General features: G+C 51.7%; 1 protein-coding gene across 2 annotated transcripts in view; it reads left to right on the forward strand.

Annotated features, from left to right (window-relative positions):
- Olfml2a (olfactomedin like 2A) overlaps positions 1-17,985 on the forward strand; it is a 32,301-nt gene that overhangs the window by 9,819 nt on the left and 4,497 nt on the right. For both annotated transcript variants that reach the window (XM_071600943.1, XM_027945522.2), the window contains exons 2-7: positions 283-546; positions 7,072-7,179; positions 11,417-11,626; positions 13,352-13,601; positions 14,592-14,864; positions 16,577-16,762. In XM_071600943.1, the coding sequence (XP_071457044.1) occupies positions 310-546; positions 7,072-7,179; positions 11,417-11,626; positions 13,352-13,601; positions 14,592-14,864; positions 16,577-16,762 (1,264 nt within the window). In that variant the 5' untranslated portion in view covers positions 283-309. The remainder of the gene's footprint in view (positions 1-282; positions 547-7,071; positions 7,180-11,416; positions 11,627-13,351; positions 13,602-14,591; positions 14,865-16,576; positions 16,763-17,985) is intronic.

The raw sequence follows: 17,985 nt of genomic DNA on the forward strand, positions 1-17,985 counted from the left end.
AATTACCGAAGTCTCAGATTTGCAATCCTCAAGATGGGAAGATCTTCCAGGTTCTTAGATAGACAGAATTTGCAATCCTGCTGCCTTGGCCTCCCAGGTTGCTGGGTGACAGCTGCGCAGACACATAAGGGCCCTATTTCCCTGCAGGGGCTGCCCCCCCCTCCCCGCCCGCACCACCACCTTTACCCCCCGCCCCCCATCAGGCCAGCCGGGCTGGATCCTGCTCACCCCACGGCACTGGCTGACGTCGCGCGGAGCCCCCTGACTCCTTCATCCCCACAGGTGTTCGGTGACCTGGACCAGGTGCGGATGACGTCGGAGGGCTCGGACTGCCGTTGCAAGTGCATCATGCGACCGCTGAGCAAGGACGCGTGCAGCCGGGTGCGCAGCGGGCGCGCGAGGGTGGAGGACTTCTACACCGTGGAGACCCTGAGCTCGGGCACCGACTGCCGCTGCTCCTGCACCGCGCCGCCCTCCTCGCTCAACCCCTGCGAGAACGAGTGGAAGATGGAGAAACTCAAAAGGCAGGCACCTGAGCTCCTCAAGGTAGGCGTGGAAGGGCCAGGGAGGTGGTGCCAGGCGTCCTTCGGTGACAGCGCACCACCTTCTGGGAGGCAAGTGCTGTTACCACCCCATTTCACAGATCAGGAAACTGAAGCTCCCCAGGGAGAACTCACTTCTTGCCCACGACTGTTCAGCCAAACTCCTTTTATAAGTCATTTCTCCGAAAGCTTAGACCATTCTGTGACATGTGAGATGATCGTCTTCATCTTATGATTTGGAAAACTGGAGGTTTCGAGGAGCTAGGTAACTTGTCACCCAGTGACAGGCAGCCTCTGTCTACACAGGTTGAACCTCCCTAATCTGAAAATCCAAAATCTGAAATGTTCCACAACCTGAAACTTTTGAGATTCCACAAGTGGAAAATTCTATACCGTGAAACTTTGTTTCCTGAACAAATTATTTAAAATATTATATAAAATTACCTTCAGCTATATGTGTAAAGTGTCTGTGAAACAGAATGAATTTTGTGTTTAGATTTGGGTTCCATCCCCAAGCCGTGTATTTGCAAATATTACAAAATCCCCCCAAAAAATCAAAATCCAAATACAAAACGTTCTGGTCCCAAGCATTTCTGATAAGGGACACTCCACTTCTGTGTGAATTAGAAACTGCATCCCCATAGGCAGATTCAAGAGAGGTCCCATTTCTGGGAGAGCCAGCACCAGGGTGAGGGCCCACCACTAGGCCCAAGGATAGGTGTGTTCTGGGTACATCTCAGTCCCCACTGCCAGCCAGATGCCTCTGTGCCATTCATACCAAACCCAGCAGGGCACTCAGTAAGACTGATGGGGCTGGGATTGGAACTGAGGTTCTACTATGTCCAGAGCAGGTGCTTCAAGGGCTTTTCTCTTTTTTCTCTTGAAAAGGGCCAGATTGTTGGCATCTTTTCAAAGTATCTTTTTCAACTCCTTCCAAACATGTGTCTGTTTTGCCTGTTTGGTGTCACAAAGCATGCAAGATTACCCTGCCTGTGAGCTAACAAGTTAACCTGACAGTTTCATAGACATTGGCAGAAGACTCAAGCCTCCTGGGTCCAAGACAAAGGATCTTACTACTCACAGCAATTTTTTATTTTTATTTTTATTATTAGTAGTACTGAGGATTTAGCCTAGGGGCACTTTACCACTGAGCCACAAGCCCAATTCTTTTGTGTTTTCATTTTTTTTTAATATTTATTTTTTAGGTGTAGATGGACACAACACAATCCCTTTATTTTTATGTGGTGCTGAGATCGAACCGGGGTCCTGCCCATGCTAGGCGAGCACTCTACCGCTGAGCCACAATCCCAGCCCTGGGTTTTCGTTTTGACACAAGGTCTCCCTAAGTTCCTTAGAGCTTTGCTAAATTGGTAAGACTGGCCTCAAATTTGTGATCCTCCTGCCTCAGCCTCTGGATCCACTGGGATTACTGGCCACTGTATCCGGCCAGCAAATATTTTCTTGCACTGGTTTCCCAGCTCAAGTTTCCATGGGGTGATGCAGTTAGAGGCAGATTACCCACAGCACACACAGGGAGCAGTGTTATAGAGAAGAGCCCTGAGTTAAGGAAATCTGAACCTTTTATAATTTTCTAGAGGGAAATGCTCTGCTCTTACCTTCTTCCAGAGCTGTTTCCTATACAACGAGATGGCTGGGAACAAAGACAGCTCCTCTGTGTGCAAGACGTGCAGAAAAGCAAGAGACCCTGAAAACTTGTCTCCAATGCTGGACATGGTGTCTCAGCTGCTCAGGAGGCTGAGGCAGGAGAATCACAAGTTTAGCAACTTAGTGAGAGGCTGTGTCAAAACAAAAATATAAAAAGGACTGGGAATGTATCTCAGTGGTAAATCTCTAGTAACCCCCACCCAAAAAAAATAAAGAGAAAGAGAAAATTGTCTCACAGCAATTGGCTAAGAATGTTTTCTTTAATTTTACCTTTAGATTTATTTTCATAACACCTAACCTGACAGTTTCATGGATGTTGCATGCCAAATATTTACAAAATTGGAGGGGGAAGGTGAATTTTAGGCCTCCTGACAGTTTGACAGTCACTGAACCACACTGTCTTCCTGGAAATTCCCAAGCAACTTCAGCCACTCAGGCCACAGACTTGTCTTCATTTACAGGGACAAATTCAATTCCTATTCCAGTCGGCGTCTCAGTAACTGAATCATAAAGATGCTTGACATGAAGACACACAAAGCTCTTTTCATGAACACTAGCTACTTTAATCCTTGCCGCAACCCTTGGAAAAGGGAACTTATGGTGCCAGCTTTACTTGTAAGGGACTCTGAGGCCCAGAGAGGGGTTATGACTTGCCCAAGATCACACAGCAAGAGAGTGACAGTACTAAGATTTGAAGCAGGGAATTCCCTGTAGCATCCCCTTGCCCACAAGAGAGGTCACAGGCAGCTCTCTCACCCAGGAGCCTTCTCTACCAGGCCATTGTCCCTTAGGCCTTCTCATGCCCTGCAGACATGGGGGACTTGACTCAGCCCTGGAGAGCTGGGTGAGAGTAGGGTGAAGGTGGACTGACTGAGCAGGTGGGGCCAGAGCAGGCCGAGGGGATCCCACCTCACTGAGCTCACAGGGCAGGAGTGAGTGCCGAGGGTACCCACTGGACCCCAGGAGGAGAAAGGGGCAAGGTACTGGCTTCTCCCATTCAGTGTGGCCCCCCCTTGGCAGGAGGCTCTCTGAAACATCCCGGGGGGCCCTCAGCTGGGCACCTGCCTGCATCGCCCTCCTCCCCTCAAGGGGGTAGCTCCAGCTGGGACCTGGCCTCCTGCAGGGCTCTGCGCCACTCCCTCCAGATCAGGTTGGTGGCCTCCTCTCCTCTACTCCTTGCCTTCCGGTCATGGGGCACACGTGGCCTAGCCTTGAGGAGTCCCCAGGCTTGTCAGGACACAGCTACTGACCCCAAGAAGGCAGCGTGTTCAGTACTGGGCCAGGGATGTCCCAGGGACTGAGAGAGCCGCAAGCAGGGGATAACCTTGGATGGGCCTTGAAGGATGTGTAGGAGTTCCTCAGGCAGAGAAGTGAGGCCATTCTGGACAGGGCCAGTGGAGTACATGTGACAGAGGCCTCCCTGCCCTCTCTGCCCCAGCCCTGCTGGCCTCCTGTCACTTCCTCTTATACAGTGTTTCTCAAACTATCTGCAGTGAAGGATCACCTGGTTTTTGTTTTTTGTTTTGAACCCAGGGGTGCTTAACCACTGAGCCACATCCCCAGCTCCTCCCCCCCCCTTCTTTTAAAGAAAGAGAGAGAGAGAGAGAGAGAGAGAGAGAGAGAGAGAATTTTTTAATATTTATTTTTTAGTTTTTTTTTTTATGGACACAACATCTTTATTTCATTTTTTTTTTAATGTGGTGCTGAGGATCGAACCCAGCGCCCCTCGCCTGTACCGCTTGAGCCACATCCCCAGCCCCTCCTCCCCTTTTTTTGATAGACAGGCTCTCACTAAGTTGCCTAGCACCTGGTAATTTGCTGAGGCTGGCCTCGTACTTGTAATCCTCCTCCCCCAGCCTCCCAAGTCGCTGGGATTACAGGCATGGACCACCACACCTGGCTGACTTTTAAAAAAGAAAATAAAAAAAAATCTGTCAAAGACAATATTTTTGTAAAACACCAATGAGTTATTAGAAAAATGAACCAAAACAAAGACAGACATGCCAAATGTAAGCCAGTGTTTTCTTGAGTCCACAAATATACAGCTGCTCTGTCAAGTGGCTGTAAAGCTTTCTAAGAAGCTGTCTCGTGTTCTGTAATCATTTTATTAGAGACGTAGTGGGCAGTTTGAACCCGCGCTAGTCACAGGACACACTCGGAGCAGCCTGCTGCAGCACACTGTGTCTCTCCTCACCTCCAGCGCGTGGCACACGCTGTACCCTTTGCTCGGAATGTCCTTTCTGGGACATTTCAGCCGGATGTGGGCTCCTCTGTCAGAGCTTGGCTCCAACAAAGCCTCCCCAGCAGCCTTTCCTAATCCACACCCAGCTCCAGACAAAGTCGGCCCCTCACCATGAGTGATCTGGGCATCCATGTGTCACTGCCTGTGTCCCCTGTTCTGGGTGCCTGTGTGTCACCGCCTGTGTCTTTGTCTGTAGAGGACGCTGGGGGCTCAAGTCATCTTGTTCATCTCTGTACGTGACTCAGTGTAAACTTGTGCTGAGCGTGAAGAGGGGGGCAGGGGCGTATCAAATGCCAGGCTCAGGAGGAGGGACACCATATGCGGGAGAGACCCTTGTCAAAACTAGTTTCAGAGGCCGTGAAGGCACAGAGTGAGGCTGGGAGCTGCCCATTTGCCCCCTGGAATAGTGACGGTGGCACTGATGTTCAGAAGTCCTTGCTGTGTGCCCAGCTGGGCTCAACTCAGCACAGAGTCCCCACTCCTTACCACAGCCCTACTGCCCCATCTCACAGCAAAGGACCCTGATGCAGGGCTCTCCAGCTGTGCTCCACAGCGCCTGGGGGTGCTGGGCAACCCCCCAGGGCCAGAGAGAGGTTGTGAGGGAGCAGAGAGGTCTCTGGGCCCTACCACGGCTCCCAGCAGGGGTGCCCACCCCCTTTTCTGTTTTTTCTCCTCAGAGAAAAATTCCCTGGCTTAAAAGAGTTTGAACACCCCTGGGAAAGTGGGAGTAAAACTTCCACTTTGGGAATAGCTGGCCTGGGCCAGACAGGCGCACTGGCCTCCTCAGGCCCTGAGAGAGGCTGCGGATGGGAGGGAGCCGTGTGGGAGGTGGGCCACAGGAACTGCCCTTCCCAAGAAGCCGGGAGGGCTGATTTCCCAGCCAGTCCCTCGTGCCAAGGTTTCCCTGACACTCTTGCTGGCATCTTGGCCATGGGGGGGGGGGGTGTCGTATCCTGAGGGAGCGGGGGCAGCTGCAGAGCAAGCCCTGGGCTGGGCCAGAAGGCCAGGCATCTGCTCCCAGCCCTGCCGTGGACCTGTTGTGAAGCCCCTCACCCGAGCCTCTGTTTCCCTGTGGGAACCCAAGACAGGAGCAGTAGAGCATGATGGGAAACGCTCGGGTTTATTCTAACCTGGACCCTTGGCCTGGCCCCACTGTTGTCACCTGCTGGCCGTGGGCAAGTCACTTCACCTCCCTGGGGATAAACACTGGCCATCCTTTGGGTTTGGTTGGGTCACTGGAAGCAGGCTTGGGAACCAGAGATTTGTATGCAAGGGACAAGGGACATACTCTGAAGGTGTTCTCCAGAGAGGCTAAAGGGGCAGAAGCAGGGCCGAGAGGGGAGACGTCCAGAAGGGTGTGGCCCAGGACAAGAGCCAGCCTCAGCCAGGTTCCCAGGGGAACACGGGGTGGGAGTGGCAACTCCAGTTCTCCCCACTGAGGCAAGGAAGCTGGGATGCCACACTCATCAGTCACACCTCAGAGCCACTCCCAAGGTGGCCTAGCACTTTGGGAGCTTAGTGGATCCTTGAAAAGAATCACAGATATATTTGCTTAAAAGAAAGGCACACCAGGATGGTTAGCTGGTGTGGGGTGCAGTCGGAGAGGAGGAATAACCACTATGCTCAGCAGCACAGTAGGAAGACTGTGGCTGACAGCAATGAATTGTGTATTTCAAAATAGCTACAAGAGAGAATTTTGAATATTCAAATATATACCAGCACAAAGAAATTGGTAAATGTTTGATGCGCTGGCTATGCCAGTTACCCTGATTTGATCATTACACAGCATATACATGTATTACAAGGTCACACCGTACCACATCAATATGCACAGTGATCATGTGTAAACAAAAAATAGACTTAATGCCAGGTGCAATGGCCCACACCTGTAATCCCAGCAGCTTGGGAGGCTGAGGTAGGAGGATTGCAAGAGGCCAGCCTTGGCAACTTAGCAAGTTCCTGTCTTAAAATAAAAAATAAAAACAACTAGAGGTGGGGTTATGGCTCTGTGGCAGAGCACTTGCCTAGTATTCGTGAGGCACTGGGTTCAATCCCCAGCACCACATAAAAATAAACAAATAAATAAAGGTATTGTGTCCATCTACCAAAAAAAAAAAAACCTGGAGATGTAGCTCCAGGATAGGGCATCCCTGGGTTCAGTTCCCAGTGCAAATAAATAAAATTTTAAAAAATATTTTTTTAGTTGTAGATGGACACAATGCTATTATTTTACTTATTTATTTTTATGTGGTGTTGAAGAAAGAACCCAGGGCCTCACGCTTGGCAAATGCTCTACCACTGAGCCACAACCCCACCCCACAAATGCATAAATTTTTAAAAATTTTAAAAGGAAGCCCATGGAAGCCAGGGGTGGGTACAGGAAATAGGGACCCAGGAGATCTAGACAAGCCCCCAGTGTCCTCTCTATACCCCGTGAAGTTGCTACCAGGACTAAGTGACAGAACTCACTAAGCCCCTAGCCTGGCAAGTGATGGGAGCTCACAAGGGAGGATCTGCAGCCCCTGGGACTAGTGGGTGCGCAGGCCCAGGCTGACCCCTTTGAGGCTGTGGGTTCCGAGGTTCCTCACTGGGCCTTGCGGAACCCTTCCCCTTCCCCTGCAGCTGCAGTCTATGGTGGATCTCCTGGAGGGCGCTCTGTACAGCATGGACCTGATGAAAGTGCACGCCTATGTCCACAAGGTGGCCTCCCAGATGGACACACTGGAAGAGGTAAGGACGGGCTCCTGCCAGGGCCAGGCTAGTGCAGTGCTGGGGGCTGAGGGCAGGGTCCACCTGGGCAATTCTGGCTTGATCCTGGTGGGCTTTGGGATCTGGACTCCAGGAGGGATTTGGGGGAGGGAGGCGAGGCCCACGGGGTCCAGCCTTTGGAGAAGAGGTCTGATTGCAGCTCCAGGGCCTATAGGGAGCTGGAAGCTTAGATGGGGAAGCCAAGGCACCTGCTGTTGTAGGAGAGAGGTGCACAGGGACTGGCACTTGCAGTTGCCCTCAGTGAGCCAAGGTCAGGCCCCACACTGGATAGCTCTGAGGGAATCACTCACAGAAGTGGCCAGGTCGGTGGTGCCTGCTGGATGCATACAATATGGCAGGTCTGGCTAAGCTGGCTGGGGCTGGACTCAGGACAGCATGACTGTCCCAGAACCATCCGTGGGGAGACCAAAGTGCTAACTATCCTGCCTATTCAGGGTAAATCTGCTGTAGGGCTGGGCAGACAGCCAGGACTACCCTCTGGGGACAGGGAGAGCCTTAGATGAGCGTGGGGGTCCAGGCTACAGGTTCAAGGGTTGCTGGCCTCTCTGTTGGCATAGCCTGGCCTCCTCCCATTTCCTGCATCCGGTCTCTGCTGAGCCACTGGGTGTCTGGGAGCCTGCAGCTGCCAGGAGCAGGCGTGGGGGCTTCCTTTCCCAGCTTCCTTTACAGAGAGAGAGGGCACCTGGGCATCCTGTGCCCCAGAGTGGGAGATTAACCCCTTAGCCCAAAGCTTTGGTCACAGTGGCTTTAAAGATTCAAAAAGTGTTTGGTGAGGTCTACTGTTGGCCAAGCCCAGGCCTGCGTGGGGGAGAGCTCACGCTTGTTGAATTCATTCTGTGCACCTGTATTTCCTGTGTACCTGGCACAATCCAGGCTCTCCTGGTGCCAGCTCTGAGGCTCTCCTCCTTTGACCTTTCCTCTTGTAATCTCAGGAAACACTAACCCGCTTCACGTAACTGAGCCAGATGATCTGGAAGGTAGTCTGCTGAGCCTGGAACAAATCAGAAATGATTTCCACAGCCACAGAGAAATGATTGTTTAATTGTCTTCTGTTTTGCATTATCTGTGCTATGTTTTTGTTAACCGTGGTTTGCTAAGTGATAAACCTATGGGACAAAAACCAGCTCTTTGCTATCTCTGGGAGGGAGTGGAGAGAGCAGTCTTTCTCAGGAGAAGCTGGCTCCCTCTGCCAAGGGGAGGACCCTGCCAGGGTGTCAGGTAGCAATGTGGGGTCCCAGCTTTCCTCTGTTCTCCTCCACCAGTGGTTCTCAGCCAGGTGTGATTTTTGTCCCCCTCAGCCAGCAATATCTGGAGACATCTTGGGTTGCCAAGATGCCACTGGCTTCTCGTGGGTAGAGGCCAGAGATGCTGCTAAATACCCTGCAATGTGCAGAACTGCCCCCTGCATCAAATGGCCACCTGGCAAATGTCAATAATGCTGACTATTGTGGAGAAGTCTGCCTTACAACTTTTCAACTTCTGCCTTAACTGTCATCACAGTTTAAAATGCACGTGCCCCCAACCTAGATGCCCATCAATAGATTAATGGGTAAAGAAACTGTGGTTTATATACACAATGGAATATTACTCAGCATTAAAAGTGAATTAAAATTATGGCATTTGTAGGTAAATGGAAGGAGTTGGAGAATATTATGCCAAGTGAAGTAAGCCAATCCCCAAAAACCTAAAGGCCGAGTGTTTTCTCAGATTAGTGGATGTTGATCTATGATGGGGTGGTGGGGGGATGGGAAGAAGGAAGGAACTTTGGGTGGGGCAAAGGGGAGGGTGAGGAGAGGTTATCGGGAAAAGATGGTGAATGATGGAAAGATAGTGGAATGAGATGGTCATCATTACCCTGGTACATGTATGATTGCAGGAATGGTGCGTCTCGACGTCATGTACAACCAGAGAATTGAAATGTTGCGCTCCATATGTGTGTGCGGTGAATTGAAATGCATTCTGCTATCACGTACAACTAAGTAGAACAAATTTTAAAAATTAAAAAAAAAAAGAAATCAGGACCTTAAAAATATAAAATAAAATATAACATAATAAAATGCACGTTCCCATTCCTTAGCTTTTCTGGTCCTCACAGTGACCCTGCATCTTAATGGGGATCCCCATTTTACAGGCAAGGAAGCTGAGACTCAGAGAAATATCATCACTCACCCAAAGTTACCCAGTCCACAAAGTGGAGAGGAAGGATTTGAATCCACGTGTATCAGTCTCCTGGCTCCCCCTGGTTGGTGCCTAAATCTGAGTCCCCCAGGGCTGACTGGACATGAACCACTTTAAGGTTCTAGAATGGTTTCTGAGTGAAATTTGAAATGAAACTCAGATGCTCCTTGGCTTCTCAGCAAAGTGCTCCCTGGAGCTCTCTCCTGCCTCAGCTCAGAAGTAGTTTCTGACATACCCAGGCCTGTTGGAGTCTTGGGGATCTTACCGGCCCACCCAGCTTCCCTGAGTGCTGTGCAGTGGGCAAGGCCAACCTGGACAGCAGCCCAGCAGGATCCTGAGGTTACGGAGGACTCAGAGTGAGGAGCATCTTGGTTCTGAGCAGTCGTTGCCAGCAGGATTTAGAACCAGGGGTAGACTCCGGATGGGCTGGGAGCTGCTAAAGTTAGCCTGGGCAGCAGGGCCCCAGCAGGAGGAGAGGCAGGGCTCAGGGCTGTGGGAGGACCCCCAGGCCCAGGAGACTGCCCCACAGCAGAGCCCCAGACAGTCTACTCCAACTACATTGTTTAAGTATGTTATAAAAAGAAGGTGTTTATGGGCTGGGACTGTAACTCAGGTAAAGCATTTGCCTAGCTTGTTGGAGGCCTGGGTTCCATCCCCAGTACTAAGAAAAAGAAGAAGGAGAAAGGCATATATTTATGTATTACTTGTAATGTTAAAAAATACTTTTAAAATAGCAAAAGGTCAAAAGCAACTTAAGTGACCTTCCCTAAGGGCTAACTAAATTCTGGCTGTGCATACAATGGTACAATGAGTGGCCATTAAAAGGAACAGGGGCCAGCCTGTAATCCCAGCAGCTGGGGAGGCTGAGACAGGAGGATGGTGAGTTCAAAGCTATTCTCAGAAAAAGTGAGGCACTAAGCAACTCAGTGAGACCCTGTCTCTAAATAAAATACAAAATAGGGCTGGGATTGTAGCTCAGTGGTAGAGCACTTGCCTCGCATGCATAAGGCACTAGGTTTGATCCTCAGCATCACATAAATAAAATAAAGATATTGTATTTGTCAACAAATAAAATAATATATTTTAAAAAATACAAAATAGGGCTGAGGATGTGGCTCAAGTGGTAGCACACTCGCCTGGCATGCACGAGGCACTGGGTTTGATCCTCAGCACCACATAAAAATAAAATAAAGATATTGTGTTCACCTAAAACTTAAAAAAAAAATATTAAAAAAAGCTAAATCTTTAAAAAAAATACAAAATAGGGCTGGGGATGTGGCTCAGTGGTCTAGTGCCCTTGAGTTCAATCCTTGATACAGAAAAAAAAAAAAAAAAAAAACAGGGAGCACTATATAGCTATATAGACAGATATGGAACAGTTCTCAAAATAAGCTGTTAAATGAAAAAGAAAAGTTTTGAAAAGCTATATGTGTATATGCTTTTCTGGGGGTACTGGGGATTAAACCTAGAGATACCCTAGCACTGAGCTGCATCCCCAGCCCTTTTTATTTCGTATTTTGAGACAGGGTCTTGCTAAGTTGCTGAGGCTGGCCTCATGATCCTCCTGCCTCAGCCTCCTAAGTCCTTGGGATTACAGATGTGCCCAGAGCCTGGCTGTACATATACATTTGTCCCTGTCACTGTACAGACTCTTTAGAAGGACGTGCAAGAAATGCATAACGATTGTCAGCACTGAGAAATAAACAAGGCTGAGAGGAAGATATATATATTTTAGACCCATTTATTTATATCTTTTTAATTTAGTACCATAAACGTGTATTATCTATATTTTCATTCCTTCACTTGTTAAATTTAAAACATGAATAGCCACCAGGCCTCCTAGTCCATGCTTTGTTCCACCTGGGTTTTCCCGGTGTCATCCCTGCTTGGGCCCCTACCCGCTGCCCCAGCCCAGCCCAGGAGACTGGGCAGCAGGGCTGCATGGCCAAGCTGGGGCATCCCTCTGAGATGGGGACTCTGAGAAAGCGGGCCAAGGAGTGACCTTCATCCTGCCCCACAGAGCATCAAGGCCAACCTGAGCCAGGAGAACGAGGTGGTGAAGGAGAGCGTGCGCCATCTCACTGAGCAGCTCAAGAGCTACGAGAACCACTCGGACATCATGATGAGCATCAAGAAAGAGCTGTCCAGCCTGGGCCTCCAGCTGCTGCAGCGGGATGCAGCTGCTGTCCCTGCCGCTGCCTCTGCCACGGGCCCCGGTAGCAAGGTTCAGGTAAGGCTCCAGCTCTGACCACAGGCCAGAAGGTGACAGGAATTGGTGATGGGGACACAGGGCACCAGGACTTAGCCCTCAGGGCCAGCTTCGGGTAGGCTTGGGGCTGTGAGACAGGCTGGAGGACAGGCTGGAGGGTCCACCACGGCAGGCAGGGCGAGGGTGGGGGGCTGCTCTGGGCCCGCTGGGGCAGATGTGCAGATTTGGCCAACGGGCCAGTCAGGTGTTTGGTAATATTCTTATTCCCAAATTTCCAAACTAGTAGGGTTAGAGTTGTGGATTAACACTCCCCATCTGGCCTCAAGAGACCAGGTCATCTCTCCTGCAAAACTGCCTTGAGCCACCCCAGCTCTGGCCAGGTTCCTGGCTGGGTTGTGCCTATTCAGTGGGATGCGGGCAATGCCTCTGTAGAGTGACCCTGTAGAAAGACACCAGTTCCCCCACCCGTCCCATCTTCAAGCTCAGCACAGGGTGCTAACGTGTCTTAGTGCAGATTTGAGAAAGGTCCACCCTGCAGGCACACTGCAAAATAAAGTCCTTGCACTGGACAGGTCAATTACAAAGAGAGGCGCCTTTGGGTGGATAAACTGAGCAGTGTCCTTCCTATGATGGACACGTGTCCGGGCCCCTCAGTCAGTTGCCCGCCTGCCTGGGGGCAGGACACAGCCCAGTGACCTTGGTTTTTGGTGAGCAGCAGAAGCCACCTGACATTGCTGGAATTCCTGCTCTGAACCTGACTTTCTCATAGATGTTATCCATTAATTCCAGAGCCACCTTGGAGGAGGGTTGGCCCTGGCTGTTTGACAGACGAGAATGCAGGGAGAGTGGTCACGCAGAGAGCAGGTGGCTGAGTGACTGCCAAGCCCCAGCCCTTCCTCCCCACCTCTCAGCCTCCTGTGCTGACATTGTGATAGTGGGGCCATTTGTAACGGCAGCCGGGACCGCCTGAGTACTGAGAAGGCACAGCGGAAGCCTGTGCCTTGGCCCAGAGCTGGCTTCCTGCTCTTTCCAGTGCCAGCTCCGCAGGCGCAAATGAGTGCTGTTTTGGCAACCGCACAGAGGCAACCCGATGCTGTGCTCGCCATATCTGCCGGAGCTTCTGGCTAACAATGGGTGATGTCACAGGTCCTGTGTTCTTGTGCCAAGCCAGCATCAGAGGCATTTGAATAGGAAGTGAAAATAACAAAATCACAGACATTAGAAGTGGCACGTCCTGGGGTAGTGGAACCAACTGCACCAGTTTGCCTGGGACTGAAGGGTTTCACAGGATGCAGGGCCTTCAATGCTAAAACTGGGAGTTCTGGACACATTAGGAATAGGTGGTCACCCTGCATAGGGACCCAAGAACCTCTCGCATGCCCACACACTAAGACCAGTAAGAGAGGCCAACCTGGGAAGCAGGCAGGTGAGGCTGCCTCTTAGGGGCCAGTCTTATCTACCCCCAGGCGAAGAGAGGACAGAAATTGGGAAGAATGGGACAGGAATCTAACCTATCAGGTTGGATCTCAAGTCTGCAAGGGAACTAGAGAGCTTCAAGGAGAAACGGAGGCAAACCAGTCAGGGGTGTTGCCATTGTAGGAGGGAAGGAACGCAATGCCTACGAACACCTGGGATGTAGGGTTTGAAACAACATGACCATCCCCAGCCCCCACATGCTGTGCTCTCATGACCCCCACAACATCCTCTCTACTGTTTCCCAAGCCTGAGACTTCCCTTCTCGCCCAGGACACAGCTGGAGGGAAAGGCAAGGATACCAACAAATATGGCGGCATGCAGAAGAGCTTTGCAGACAGGGGCCTCCCAAAAGTGCCTAAGGAGAAGCTGCTGAAGGTGGAGAAGCTGAGGAAGGAGAGCAGCAAGGGCAGACTCCCCCAGCCCACAGCCAAGCCCCGAGCTCTGGCCCAGCAGCAGGCCGTGATCCGGGGTTTCACCTACTACAAGGCAGGCAGGCAGGAGGGGACTGAGGCCATAGCTGGTGAGTTGGAAGGAGGAGGAATTTTGGGGAGTGGGTCCTTGCTGAGAGACGGCCTCCTTCAGGGATCCTCCTGTCTTCTCTGCATCCAGATGGCCCCAGATTCCAGCTCCATCCCTTGCTTACCTGTGGCTCCCCTTTGTTCATCCACATGGGGCCTAATACCCTCTCAGAGGGTTGTTGGGAATAAAATGATAGGCCCCTGAGGGGTGTCCTAATCCTACTCCCCCTTTCTGGGTCCTGCTGACCACTTTGTCCAGTGAAACCCTCTGTGGGGCCCATGTCCAAGCTGGGAGGGAGGTGGGACAGTCAGGTTCCTGTTTCCTTCAACACCCCCTTGTTTTTTGGCCTCTCAGAGCTCAGGGGTTTCTTCCCCCAAACCCTGGTGCCAGCTGCTGTCCATGATCCCTGCCATGTCAGCCTGGCCACAGCACAGGACCCCTGACCCTGGCTGGGCCACTGCCCAGGAACAGCTGCAGGCATCTGACTCTACCAGCAAGGCCCGTGGGAAATGGGCCCTGGGAGGCTGCCGAGGCCAGGTCCCCTGCAGCTGCCCCTGACTAGAGGGACTGTGCCCTGGAATTGAGTCTAGGACATGAAAGAATTGGTACAAAGTGCTCGACACTGAGAAAAGGGAGGAACCTCGTGTTTGGAAGCACACATTTGCGAGGACCTGTATAAACATTTTATATATATTTTTCCTCTAACCAACACAGTAGCCTACACTGGTGGGCCTCGTGGTGCTCTTTTCACACAGGTGGAAACTGAGGCCTCCAAGGCAGGAAGACTTGCCCATAAAAACTGTCCCACAGTGGGGGCGGTGGAGCTGGGCCTGGGGCCTGCCCGCTGGCCAGGAAGACCTCCCGCCTCCCACTTCAGAAACTTTCACTTCCTCCCATGTGGGGGGGACCTTTAGGAGGCCTCTCCTTCCCTGGCCCATGGCTCTGCAGATGCCTGGGGGGCCTGGGGTGAGCGGGAGTCTTCTCTCTGCAGACAATGCCCTCAAGGGCACTTCCTGGTTGGAGCAGCTGCCACCCAAGGTGGAGGGCAGACCCCCCGAGGGCAACTCTGCAGAGCCGGAGCAGGACAAGGCTGGACCAAGGGCCGCAGAGGGAGTCAACCTGGGTCCCGACACCCCCACCTCATACCCTGCCACCACCACCACCACCAGCAGCCCAGCCCCCACCACCACCACCACCAGCCCAGCCCCCACCACCAGACCCCTGCCCACAGAGCCACCTTCACGCCCAGAAGCCCCTCGCCAAGGTGAGTAAACCTCATGGGGATCAGCGGACTACAGCCCATGGCCAAATCCAGCTCACGGCCTGTTTGTTGGGCCTTCAAACTGAGAAAGGTTTTTACATTTTTAAAGAGTTATTAGAGCTGGTGAGACATAGTATTCCTGTGATACCAGGGACTTGGGAGGAGGCAGGAACATCCCAAGTTCCAGACCAGTGATGGCAATTTCATGAGCCCTGTCTCCAAAAATAAATGAATACCTACATAAACAGGGCTGGGGGTGTAGCTCAGTGGTAGAGCGCCCTGGGTTCAATCCCCAGTACTGCGGGGGGATAATCCAGCATGTATTTTCATTTCTCAGTTTGGCAAGGCTGTCTGTCTGTTGTTTTTGCCCTGCTGGGAATTGAACCCAGGATCTCAAGCGCCCAGCCAGTGCTCCGCCAATGAGTCGTACCCCCAGCCCTCTCTGACTGTTTTTATGTCCGCACATACTTTTGACTTATGTCGCAGAGTAGAAATCGGCAGGGAACCATCGATCTTGTCCCTGCTTGGTCTGGTGCTTGCGCTGGCAGGCCTCTCTCTTGAAGGATCCTCCAGCATCGTGGACGACAGCTGCCTCACGGTGCTACTTCTAATGTCAGAAAACTGGAAACCTAGAGCACTGACACTGTGGGGAGGTTAAATAAAGTAAAGGGCACAGCTGTCTGGTGGCCGGACAAGACCCAGAAACCACATCATTAACAGGCTATTTGATGAGGTGAGAGATTGCTCGGTGGAAAGAGAAAACAGAATGCAAACCGTGTGTTGAGGAGAATCAGGGTCGTGAGGTACGTCCGCAAGGCTTACACGCAAAGGAAAAAAGAAAAGGAAGGAAATACGGCATGGTTAATAATTATTTGGATAATGAAATTCTTTTTAGGACTTTATTTTCTTTAAGGATTCTTAATTTTTAAAAATTTTAATGGACAAATAAAAACTGTGTATAGGTATGGTGTACAACATGATGTCTGGATACAGGCATACATACAGAAAGGCTACATCAGACTAGTCATCATGTGTCGGACCTCACATACCAGTTTTTGTGTTTAGAACACTTACAATCTACTCTCTGAGCAATTTCCAAATACACAATGTACCAAACTCATTCCTTCATCCAACTAAACTGAATCCTTTGAGCACCACTTCCCCATCCCCTGCCCCCTGGTCATCACCATTCCACTCTCTGCTTCTGTGAATTCGACTTTTCTAGATTCCACCTATAATAGATGTAAGGAATTTTGAGTCCTATTTACTTTCTCCATTCTCCTTTTCTAAATGTTCCATGTTTCATGTTTTCTTTTCTTTGTTTGTTTGTTTGTTTTTTGGGTACCAGGGATTGAACCCAGGGGCACTTAACCACTGAGCCACATCCCCAGCCCTATTTTATATTTTATTTTGAAAGAGGGTCTCACTGAGTTGCTTAGGGCCTCACTAAGTTGCTGAGGCTGGCTTTGAACTCACAATCCCCCTGTCTCAGCCTCCTAAGATGCTGGGATTATAGGCATGTGCCACCGTGCCCAGCAATGTTCCATGACCAGGTTCCAATGACCAGGCATTGGTAGATCATGGGGAAAGAAAAGGTCACAAACAAAACATCAGGAAGGACTTAAGTTAGACCCAGATCTCGATCCCTGGGTCATTGCTCTGGCTTGGAGCCTGTGGGCCTACGTACCAGATCCTGTACCTTTTGTTCCCCAAAGGCAGGGAGGCCAGCTGCGAGGGCACCCTACGGGCTGTGGACCCCCCCGTGAGGCACCACAGCTATGGGCGCCACGAAGGGGCCTGGATGAAGGACCCTGCGGCTCGGGATGACAGGATCTATGTCACCAACTACTACTATGGAAACAGCCTGGTGGAGTTCCGCAACCTGGAGAACTTCAAGCAAGGTCAGGGACCAGGATGTGGGAGGGGGCAAGGTGTGGCAGCCTGGGGACAGCCCCTGGAAACTTGGCCCTCCTTTACCTTGTGATTTCCTGTGGTCCAGCCAGGTCTAGCTCCCCATCATCAGCTCCCCTAAGGAAAGGAGTCTGGGGGCGCTGCACTGGGGGCCCAGCAGACCCCATGGCACCTGGCGTGCTGGCACTGTGCCAGGAGCTACTCTGCAGGGGCAAACAAGTCAGATGCAGCCCTGCCTCAGGAATATGACTTACCACTGAGGGGGACAATGAGTGTCTTCTGGTCGAGTGCCTGCCGTGGGCTGATTACCCACACGTGCCAGCTCAGGGCATCTCCTAAGTCTCTGGGGTGAGAGTTATCTCACAGGTGAATAGGCCCGGGGCCTGGGATCTGAAGGGCTGTTAGCACAGGGAAGGGCAGAATTTCAGTTACCAGATCTGGGGCCTGATGGGGGAAAGGGACCACTTAGACATGGCCTGCCCTCCAGAGGTCACAGTCTGCAAAGGGAGGCAAAGGCTTGAAGAGACAATTTCAGGATAGCCTTAGAGGAGTGCAGCTTCTGGCGCTGTGGGAAGCCAGGCTGGAGGTCAGGGTAGACTCCCAGGGGCAGCAATGGGCTGAGCAGAGTCCTGGAGGAAGAACAGGAGGGAGCCAGGCAAACAGCACTGGCAATGACAGGAAGCGTGTGGCTTGGGGTTGGCGAGGCCTGGGGGAGGCCCCCGAGCACCCTGAGAGCCATGGAGTCAGAGAATAGACCAGAATCCCTAGGTCTTTCTTCTGCCAGCTCAAAATTGACCTGGTCTCTCCTCGAGCAGCTCACAGGCTGGTGGAGAAAACCAGTGATAAGAGCGAAGGTGAAGGGTCACAGGAGGCCAGAGGCAAGGTGCTTCAGCGCAGCCTGGGGAGGTGAGGGAAGGCTTCCTGGAGAAGGTCCTGTTGGTTGAGTGTCCTGAAAGATAAGCAAGCATTCCCCACCCAGACCCAGGGGGAAGGAGGGGGAACAGACAAAAAGATCAGCATGGGCAGAGGCCCTGGACTGGCATCACTCTGCAGGGTGAGCCATTCCACGGCTAGGGACCCTCTGAGCCTGTGTCCTCGTCGGCACAAGGACGGCGTCAGCACCTCCTCATGGCCCCGTGGTGATGGCATAGGATGCTGGGTCCAGGCCCAGGCACATGGTACACTCTGCGTACTAAGTGCTTTGCCCACACTT

This window comes from Marmota flaviventris, chromosome 13 (assembly GCF_047511675.1).
Source record: "Marmota flaviventris isolate mMarFla1 chromosome 13, mMarFla1.hap1, whole genome shotgun sequence".
NCBI lineage: Eukaryota > Metazoa > Chordata > Mammalia > Rodentia > Sciuridae > Marmota > Marmota flaviventris.